The sequence below is a fragment of the Osmia bicornis genome, chromosome 1, assembly GCF_907164935.1.
Source record: "Osmia bicornis bicornis chromosome 1, iOsmBic2.1, whole genome shotgun sequence".
Classification (NCBI taxonomy): Eukaryota; Metazoa; Arthropoda; class Insecta; order Hymenoptera; family Megachilidae; genus Osmia; species Osmia bicornis.
This window is the reverse complement of record NC_060216.1, coordinates 8697124-8708519: the sequence shown is the minus strand read 5'-3', so window position 1 is coordinate 8708519 and position 11396 is coordinate 8697124. Positions and strand designations below refer to the sequence as shown.

Sequence of the window (11396 nt, the reverse complement as noted above, 5' to 3'; positions counted from 1 at the left end):
AAATAAAAATTATAAATTTTATAGCTAGAAAATTTTATAGAAAGAAAAAATCTTTCTGCTTAGAGTAATTTCTATTTAATAGTTTCTTTTATTTTTGTAACTTTTATAGTATTGGAAATAATTGAATCTATACTGGTCCACCTTATACCTTTTCCTCATTATGAATGAAATGATCATGTATGTAAGATAATGATTACGAAATTTATATTATACAAACATCGTATCTTTTATTAATCTTATTTTATATGGACGGAAAGTGATCGTAATATTTGTATAATATAAAGATTTATAAAAAAGATATAAAAATATTAAAAAATCTACAATCTCAAAAAAGAATCTTGTGTTCTGTAGTTTACATAAAAAATGGTAACTGCACAGACTATTTAAAAGTAAAATTTAAAGATACTTGGTAAGATTATTATGTACAGTATATAATAAAGATCACATAAATGCAATAAAAATACGAACACTTGTTTACAATCAACATTAGTTTAATTCTAGTTCTGGAATGTATGGTTCTGTGATTGCTGTGATTGGACAAATACTTAAAGTTTCCTGAAAGTGCAAACCAGAGTGATAAATACATGAAATATTTTATCTTTACGACAATAAAATAGAAATGTACAGTATTTACCAATCTTGTAAGTTCTGAAAATGTTGGCCTCTCTTGAGTTGTTACTTGCCAACAAGATGACATAACTTCATAAAGTGGATCAGGAGTATCTTGTAATTGCGGTAATCTAACTCCTTGCTCAACTACTTCTTCTACTTCACTGTCAAGTAAAAGATTAGAATATGGTGTACCACCCATACTAAGCATTTCCCATAAAAGTACACCAAAAGACCAAACTACTCCTGGTTGGTGTTTTTTCTTGTTACCAAGACATTCAACAGCAGTCCATCGTGTATACTTTGTATCTTCCAAAGCATATTTAGAAATTCCATGACCCATTAACTTAGGTGTCCAATCAGTGCAAAGACCTACACTTCTTGCACAAAGATGCTCATGTACAATTTTATAATTTTCAAGATGTTGCAAAGCTGATGCTATCATAGATCCTATAGGTAGAATATGATTAACTGGAAATACATTCCCAGATCTCGTAGCTATCAATCGGCTTTTTAATGTTTGAAGTGGCAATTCTAGTACAACATACAATGTATCTTGTGTTTCACAAGTTCCCACAAGGTCTGCAAGATATTTCATAGGAGATGCTTTGATACAAACATCCAATTCTCGTAACATATTTCTTTTATCAGCTGCTTTTAATAATTTATCAGCTATATTATGAATTGCAACGGTATAAGTTTTTCCATCTTTTTCAACTATACCTGTATGAACAGTACCAAATCGTCCTCTACGTATTATAGTGTCATTAATTTTCATCGCATTTTGCGGTATAGTCCAAACTTTTTTTTTTAATTCTTGATAATGATTTACCCTTTCAGGTACATCTTCTGGAATATACGCTAAATTATCTACTTCATACAGTGGTCCTTGCAATGTAAGCTCTTGCTGTTCAGGAAGTTTTCTCATACGAAATTTTTCATGACGTTGTCGCAAAACAAAATATGATACGATTAAGACGATAAGTAATGCTCCTAAAAGACCGATTGCAACGCAAAGCGTAATTGTTGTGGAATCCATTTTACTATTTCTGTTTCCATTACTTGTCAAATTATTGATTAAACTTGAATACGCAAATTGTACTTCTCTTTGAAATTTGGAGATTACCGCTAAACCTATTTGAGGAATTGTTTCAGAATTTAGAGGCACATTATAATATCCTCCAATCATTTTACCATCCCCAACGATAAATTTTTTATATTTATAAAATTCAGAGGCTTCAAATTCTCCGGTAATATAGTATCCTAAACCTTGCTGCATTGATTTTTCATAATTGTTATAAGTGACATTAGGACCTGATGGAGGTATTATACCAGGTTGAACAACAAATACCTGATATGCACTAATAGGTCCATATTCGCTACTTCCTTCTGTTAGTAAAACAGTTACAGTAGTACTTGTTCGTTCTATTACTTTTGGGATTGTTGGTTGATTAGGTGGACCTATTAATGTCCATCCTGAAATATATACAGGCTCACTATCTGCTTGAGTATTTGTAGCAATGATTGATATATTATATTTTGTGCCTGGTTGCAGATTTTGCAAAAGAGTATTGTTTGAAGCACCTCCTTGTATTTGACTTTCTATAGGTGGTATTGGATTTGATGAAAATGTTTGAATGACTATTGCCTTTAAAGTATAAGATGTAATATTTCCATTAGGTATGTCAGGTGGTTCCCAGGTAATATGTAAGTTATTATATCCATTGTGAGTTATTTGGGCACTTCTTGGTGGACTAGGACCTAAATATTTAATTAATGTAATTAATAAATACATACTGTTACTATGAGCTTTTCATAAATATACCTTTATATCCACTGGAATAAATACTCATAGCATCTTGGCTACCACAATAATTACTTGGATCAGATGAACAAGGAACAATACATGAAGTAGATAATCCTTTTCTACCATACTTGCTACCACAAAAACATTGTTGACCATTCATTAACCCAGCAAACCTATAAATCATTGGTAAATAGTAAGTACACATTTATTTGATATTAGAAACATTCAACATTTATAAATAATATTTCCATCTTACATATAATAATGTGAACGGCACTCTTTGATACAATCTGCTGGCACAGTAGCATGAGTTAATATCCGGGTTGGTAAATCAGGATCTAATACTGAACTTTGAAAACAACCCTCATATTTTTGACTAAGTACATTGTGAAAGAAGGAAAAAACTAACAATATTAGCATTGTGTATTGTACTGTAATTTTAACGCTGCATCTGCGATTTGATTGTTATTAATATCACTACTTCTAAGATGCAATGACACAATATTCTTTTCGAATAGTTTACATCTGAATCAATAAACGAATGATGTCACTATGATTCAAATGAAACCAAAAAGGTTAACTCCTATAATCAATTGCATTGCTTTCGATTATGAAGGAATAATAGTAATATTTTTGATTTTTCATCATTTTTTGCTTTCAAAAAGTATGATGAATCTTTATAAACTCCAGCAAATATCAAAACAGTGAGAAATATATTTTACGGGTGTGGTATCATTCATCTATATAGATGCATATGTATATATCTATATATATATATCTATACTGCAGTTCACCAGAGTCCATAACTGCGACGCGCAGGTTGGAAGATGGTGGGGGAATGCAGCGAGCTCTCTGCTAATCGCTTTTCACTTCGTTTGGGAGTATCGCCAATCAGGGCGAAGATGCGCACTAGAGATGCGCAAAGAACGAAAATTGGTCTTTTCGCAGTTATGGACTTTGGTGAACTGCGGTATGTACATATAAAACACTGATGCCAGCACAAGACCCAATTTTCACTCCATCTGATTCTATTTTTCTTCAGAAATCAGTCTAAAGCAGCACATAACTGAGTAATTATTATTATAATTGTTTGACAAACTTGTATTCGCTTCATACGCCACATACATAAAGCAAGCCGGAAGGAATAAATAAAATATGATTATTTTTAATTTTTCTTAGTGTATTTCGTTTGTAAATCGTTTGTGATTGATTGTGAGTCTTTTTTTAACGTTTGTGACAAAATATTTCTTTTATAATTAGCAATTTTATTTCAATCATGATGTGAGCTGAAACTTTTTAGTAATTTTTTATAATAAACAGATTTTGTGATAACTGATAATTGTAATTGATTGGAAATCGTTTGTGACTTAGAAATATATCATTTTCATTGTTTGTGAGTGAATAATTTCTTAATTATTTACAAGTTCGTTTTATAATAAATAATTGTAATGCGCATGTGCTACAGATCCGGTCGTACCCTTCACTATCCCGAACAAGTTTTTAGGTCTTATATTTCGCTATTTGCTTCGGGGTCCCTGGCACCCCGGACGCTATATTAGTATGCAAAGATAGTCGCCGGCGTTTCGGGGTCCTTAATGCCCCATTATGATATCAGGTCGGTATGCAGAGGGCGTTATTGGCGCAGCAGGGTCCCTAACATCCCTGAATAATATCAGGTCCGTGGCCTGCACTAGGGCGGTAGGAAGGGTCCTTTGATCCTCCGCCATGTGCCAAACTCCGCCGACAACGGGGGCCACACCCGAAGCCGGCACTCCTCGGGCCGCGTGCAGCGGAGACCGGGGCCCCAGCCCCGGACCCCTACGGGATTCCATTACATCCCTCGTTCCGTTACATCTCCGCATCCCTTACATCCCTCGTTCCGTTACATCTCCGCATTCTTTTCGTGCCTACATTCTTTTCAACCCTACATTCCTTTCATACCTACATTTTTTTCATCCCTACATGCCTTACATCTCTTCATCCCTCAAATCCCTACATTATTATCATCCCTTAAATCCTTACATTCCTTACATCTCTTTTATCCCTTACATCCCTACATTCTTTTCATCCCTATATTCCTTTCATCCCTACATTCCTTATAATAAATATATTATAAAGACTGCTTCGAGTAAAGGTAAGTTAGTTTACCTAAATTTTCGCGAAATTCTCGAAAATAGCGCCCCCTAGCGACAAAAATGCGAACTAAAATTCGATGTCGCGCCAGCGCCCTCTGGTGGCGGAAAAGGGAACTAAATCTCGCTCGATTCCTCGCCCTCTGGCGGCAAAAATGTGAACTAAAATCTCGATGTCGAGTCAGCGCCCTCTGGTGACGAAAAAAGGAACTAAAGCTTGCTCGGTTTCTGGCCCTCTGGCGGCAAAAATGTGAACTAAAATCTCGATGTCGAATCAGCGCCCTCTGGTGACGAAAAAAGGAACTAAAGCTTGCTCGGTTTCTGGCCCTCTGGCGGCAAAAATGTGAACTAAAATCTCGATGTCGAGTCAGCGCCCACTGGCGGCGAAAAAAAGAACTAAAGCTTGCTCAGTTTCTGGCCCTCTGGCGGCAAAAATGTGAACTAAAATTTCGATCTCGAGTCAGCGCCCTCTGGCGGCGAAAAAAGGAACTAAATTTGTATAAAATCGCCGATACAAAGATGTAAAGGATACAGACATGTGAAGAATGCAGGGATGTAAGGGATGAAGAGATGTAAGGAATGTCGGGATGAAAGGGAAGAAGAGATGTAAGGAATGTAGGGATATAAGGGATGAAGCGATGTAAGGAATGTCGGGATGTAAAGGATAAAGAGATGTAAGGAATGTAGGGATATAAGGGATGACGCGATGTAAGGAATGTAGGGATGATAAGAATGCAGAGGCGTTAGAAATACTGAGATGTAAGGGTTGCTGGAATGTAAGGAATGCAGTGATATAAGGGTGCAGACAGAAGTAATAAAATCAACACGTTCGCCCTCCTAAGGAGTTTATTCAATAAGCTAAGAAGATAATTACAGCAAATTAAATGAACGCAGAAAATAATTTAAGGGTATATGTATGCCTTTAGCTACCTAATGAAGCTAGCCGATACGCTTTCTGTTGGCAAGAGTCCTGAGAATATTTTGCGCATGCGCACTACAATCATTATTATAAAACAAACTTGTAAATAATTAAGAAATTAATCACTCACTATCTTCTTGTCGGAGCAGATCTATTCTCATCTGGGGGTGTTTGGAACCCCCTAAATCATGACCTCTCGAAAACAGAGGCATGTCCAGTCATCTACATTTGTAGTCACTGTCGAAATTAACAAAGAAATTATGCCATATGCCAACTTCACACATTAACTTTAAATTTACTTGTTGAAAATTAATCTTCTATTATATTTAATTCTAAATAGTATCAGTAATAATTTATAACATAACATAATACGTAAAATTTAACTAAAATATATATTTTCAATATTTTATGATTATACTTTATCAAAATATATAATAGTATATAAATTAAATTGCATTTTGTATAAGTTAATAAATATGCATTTTTGCAAAATTTATACATTATTTATTATAATATAATTTTAAAGTAACCATACATTGATGTTATACTAATATTTGTGATTGCTGTAACTAGAAGAATATTTATATGAATGAAGAAAGTTTATATTAAGTTTACATTAATGAAATTTTATAAATAAAATAATATTATCATAGAAAAAATTACAAATGTATGTGTATTTGTTTAATGACAATACATCTTTAAGTCTTTAGCAATTCTGCTTTTGTGGCACAGGTACACATAACTTAAGAAAATACAAATAAAATTATCACAAATTACTGCAAATAAGTTGTCCCTTTTATCTATACATGATCCCTATTTTATTAATTTGTACAATTATTGGTTGAGTTATACGTTTTGTAAACATTCGATAGGAATTAACGCAAATTAGATTACATTATATTAAAGCAATATGAAACAATATACTTCAAGTATAGGACATAATCATTTAAACGTGATTTTTTTTAATTAAGTCAGATAAAAAAAATTTTTAATTCAATTAAAATATTTATATTAATTATACTACACACACATTCTTGTCATTATATTGTAATTACAATAACAAACGTGAACTGTTGTATTTTAATTATATAAACAATTAGTGGATCAATACTGATTTGTTAAGAACAAACAACAGTTTACGATTGTAAATTTTTACACGCGTCGTTATGTACTTGTCACTGTACTGGTCTATTATATACTACAGTTTTGTTTATATTATTGACAACTTTATGTTTGAATATGTACTTTGATATTAAAAGAATACTACATTATTTTTATTAACTTAAATTCCATATTTTGCATAACAATACAAATTATTTCCTAGCTATAAAATCAAAGTATTCTGTTATTATTATATAAATATGAGATGTGTGATTCGTGTTAAATGAGTTATAAGACAATTATAATGATAAAAAACTAAATACAATTTGAACGTTTTAAAAATTACTAGCAATTTACTATTTCACTAAATGAATCATTTACTAAAGCAAGAAAATACTAAATGTTATTTATACAGAATATTGTGTTGTGTATTTGACAAAATAAAGAAATAAGCTAAAATTAAATAATCTCTAATGTAGTATTCAAATCATAAGTTCATGATGACAATTACAAAATATTACGATATTTTATGTATGCCGAAGTGATGATATTTTATCACTGTGTCTATGAGCAAGTCTCATTTCAATTAAAAAAATGTAATTTTTTGGATACCTCACTATTTGTAATTATTTGTTCGCTATACAATTATTTAAAAAATATTATGTTCATTTTATTGAATGACAAATAATGATGATAAAGCAGTCTTACAAAAATCGGTGTACTAAGCACACCTGAGGCATTGCTAATTAATTCAATTTTGTCCTTATAACAAGAACATCAAGAGTATATTCTTATAAAATCTAAATAAACTAATAAAGAATAATACTTAAGAATATATCCATTATTCAGATAACTTGCTGGTAATTCCATGGTACATGGAACGAAGACTGGAACAGTATTTAGAAAAATTAATTCTCTTTATGATGATGGACCTTTTCTTCTCTTGTTGCTTTCTATTTTCTTCTTATTCCCAAGTCCTAACAAGATTATAAATTTATTTAAAAAAACAATAAACATTTTATGTTAAAAGCAATATTTGTGTTATAATACATTTCAATAATTAAAAAAATTATCTTACGTTTTAGTTGAGCCACTCGAGAACGAGTTACACGCGGAGAAGTCTTAGATACAGCAAACGCTGGTACAGAAGTCTTCTTCTTTAATTGAGCTATTTGTTCCATGGCTGGTGTCATCCACTTTGTTTTAAGATCACTATTTGAAAAACATATTATTTTCATTATACATTATTATTGAAATATTCTAGTTCTACAAATTGAAGTATAATATTTACTCTAATGATTTTGGTAATAATTTGTGTCGAAATGTGCTTGATTGTTTTTCCTTCATCCTTTGAATTACATTTAACATAGCGTATGTAGGTAAGGATGGAGGTGGTGGAGATGGGGGTGGTGTAAGTGGTGATGGTGGAGACTGTACATTAATTTTTGCAAGTTTATCAGGGTGAAGTGCTAATACTGCTTCCCAACAAAATTCTTGTTTTTCAACTTGACATCTCGGTTGCGTATTTCGCGTCACACGAATCTAGAAATAGTAATACTTTAATTAAATAATGATATAATAACAATTTAATTAAAGTGATATAAGATTTTATTCTAATAAAAAATAATGTATAGAAAAAAATGATACCTCGGCATTAACAGGCCGACAAGGTTTTCTTTCTCTTAAATATGGTCGTTTAAAAGATATAGGATAAGAAATATTCTCATTAGATTCTTTTTCACGATATAAATATATAGGAACATTATTTTTTTGTTTAAAACCAGATTGAAATAAACCACGCAGGTAAGAATAGTTAGGTTTAGTCTCAAATCCCAATTCAGTAATATATTTCATATATTCCACAATGGCAGCTGTTCAAAAATATTTATCATTAAAACCTTTTAAACAATATATGACAATAAGCAATATAACATTCATAAATCTTTACAAACTAAATATTGTCTACAAACAATAAGGTCAAGAAAATATTGTAACTTACCAGGTGGCTTTTCATAAGGAAAACATTTATGTATAAATAATGGTAAATTTGCAAAAAATACTTCTTTTTGTGCATGAACTTCCTCAGGATCCATTGATGATGGTACAGTATCATTTTCTTTTTCCCAAGGCAATTTACCACATAACCATTGCAATATATTATATCCTAGTGTTTCTAAATCTCCCCTTCTTGAGTGTGCTGAGTATTAATTTAATATGTAATACACTGGGTAATATAGTATTCCAAAATATTTATATTACATTTACAACTTACTTCCATGATGTGCATCTCTTGATGTAAACTCTAATGTACCCTCGTGTGCTCTTCTTTCATCATGAACAAACGGTTTATGCATACCTTCCGCTGTACGAAAACGATAAGCCAATCCATAATCAACTAAATATGCTTGGGACTTCTTTGCTTTAATATCTTCCTCGCGTAGAGATAATAAAATGTTTGATCCTTTAACATCTGCATGAGCATATCCTCGGCTATGAACATATTCAAGTGCATCCAACTATGTAAGAGAAAAATGATGGAATTACAGAACTAAAAAAGTATAAATAAATTATAAAAGTTTTGTAATTTTACAATGAAATACCATCTGAACAGCTAGTCTGTTAACAAGTTTAATTGGTAATTTTTTTCCATTTGATACAAATAGTTTTCCAATATCAATACCATATCTCGGAATTACTAAGAATCTGTACTTTTCACCCTGGTATGTGTGAGAACCCGATCCTTCATACGTTGGAACACCTATCCGTTTTTTCCCTTGTGATTTACACCAACCGTCAACTAAAATTTATTATGTTAACATACATGTATAGAAAGTGTAAAGTGCATATATTATTCATGATTGAATAACTTACTCATATGCTTACGAGCTGCTCTTATATAAAAATTCATTTCAACAAATAATGGGCCATTATTATGTGGTTCAATTTTGATAACATACTTTGCATCTTGTCCAACTGGTGAAATAATATCACTTGATGCTGTAATAAAAAAATGAAATTAACTATGAATAAAAAAAATACATTTATTCTATATAAATCTTTAAGCATATAAATATTCTTTAAAACGCAATTTAATAAAAAGTGGAGGAACAAAGTATTACCTAAATATACATCACCAAATCCACCATATCCTATTGTATGCCCCAATTTCCATTTGTTTTGAGTAATATCAGTAAGTATTTCTCCAACTGGTAAATGATTAGGTAATTTACAACCTATAGCTGCTCTTCTTTTAAGATGCATTTCTTCGCCTCTTCTTGGTGCCATTATCACTATATAATCATTTGTATGAAACACAACCAAACAATTTATTGTTTATCATAGACAAAACAAGGCTTGTTCTTTGAAAAGGTACATTTTATAAAATATTTCCAAGCATCTTTTATAAGATTTTATTAAAATATATCAAACAAAAACACACGAAACACTGATATAATAATTTATTATACTAGTTAATATTAATATAAATTCCTAAATAATGAATGTTAATATACACATTTATATTTAAAACAACACTTTATTACGTAAAAAGGATTCAATAAAAACTTATTTTAGTTGGAATCATCTCTATTTTTTTTTTTACAGATATTTACATATTAAGAAATAATGAATAAGGACATTAACAACAATTGTAAATGATTTTTCACATTTATATATATATATATAAAGAATTATGTGAGTACCTCAAAATTTAATTTTTAAAAGAATGAAAATATTGGAAATACAGTTTGTATTAAGAACAAATAATATAATTTTCATTTAAACTTTGTAGTAATTATAAAACAGAATTAATGATGCAACTAATGAAATTTTGCAAAGTATCTATCTCTGACTTAGTTTTATTAAACCAAATGTATAAGTTTATATGCAAGTAATGTATTGTAATTATATGAGAAGAAATATATACACATTTATACATTTAAAATTATAGAAAGAATAATTGCTTTCATACATAAAAATGAAATTTATATTTTAAAGAAAAATATATCACTTTTGTTTAAAATGATTTCATCATCTTTAAGCATTTAAATCATTTGAAATAAATATATGAATTGTTTTTGTTTCCTACTGTATATAATTATTTTCTATTGTCAAATCATACAAAATAAATTAAATTTATGTAGTATTATAAAAAAATTAAATATCAATACCGTATAGAATACAGTAAAAAATAGTTTAGAATAACATAAAATTGTAGAAACGTGTATACAACATTATTGTGATAAACCGTTACTAATATATTAAAACATGTATTATTTGAATTCTAATCAAGATTATCTAATGAATATAAATTATATATATAATTATAAAAATGTTTGAAATCATTTCTAGTATTTCCTGGAAACTACATATATGATCCACAGATCCGCTTCTCAAAACATTTTTATTTTCTTTTCTGCGTGAATTCGATTAAAAAATCTACTTGTAAAAATTCTGTGTCCAACTGTCATCCAAAATAGTTAACTTAGCAGTGAAAAGTACAGAGTATTCTTCCATTTTAACTTGTATACCTCAGAAATTGTATTAGAGGACATTGCATACAGTCACTAATTGCTTTGCTGATCGGTATCTTCAATAATTTAGAATATTTATTTTTTTATATTTTGAAATTATAACAATCCTCTGAAAAGAATTCACTTCACCCAGCTTAGGAATGCATCACACTGCCATTTCATGAACTAAGGACTAAGGAGTTTAGTGGAAGCCGATCAACTAAAGAGGGCGTTCTAAAATTTACAGTTTTTGTTCTTAAATTCGATATTTGTGGAAATAATTTAAAAAATTCAGTTTTTATTTCATTTTTTCAAGG

The 11396-nt window shown here is 30.4% G+C and overlaps 2 protein-coding genes across 2 annotated transcripts; both read right to left on the bottom strand.

Moving 5' to 3' along the window:
• Nucleotides 1-473: 473 nt before the first annotated feature.
• On the bottom strand, nt 474-3182 carry LOC114882934 (putative tyrosine-protein kinase Wsck). The gene is made up of 4 exons (XM_029200146.2): nt 2673-3182; nt 2435-2589; nt 635-2370; nt 474-555 (listed from the first exon to the last, which is right to left on the bottom strand). Exons 1-4 carry the CDS (start codon nt 2834-2836, stop codon nt 487-489), a joined length of 2124 nt encoding a protein of 707 aa, XP_029055979.1. The 5' UTR covers nt 2837-3182; the 3' UTR covers nt 474-486.
• A 2932-nt stretch (nt 3183-6114) lies between these two features.
• Nucleotides 6115-11286, bottom strand: LOC114882904 (serine/threonine-protein kinase VRK1-like). The gene is made up of 10 exons (XM_029200087.2): nt 11098-11286; nt 9688-9858; nt 9440-9565; nt 9169-9365; nt 8841-9084; nt 8568-8765; nt 8216-8439; nt 7860-8110; nt 7647-7780; nt 6115-7545 (listed from the first exon to the last, which is right to left on the bottom strand). Exons 2-10 carry the CDS (start codon nt 9851-9853, stop codon nt 7487-7489), a joined length of 1599 nt encoding a protein of 532 aa, XP_029055920.1. The 5' UTR covers nt 9854-9858; nt 11098-11286; the 3' UTR covers nt 6115-7486.
• Between the last annotated feature and the right edge of the window lie 110 nt (nt 11287-11396).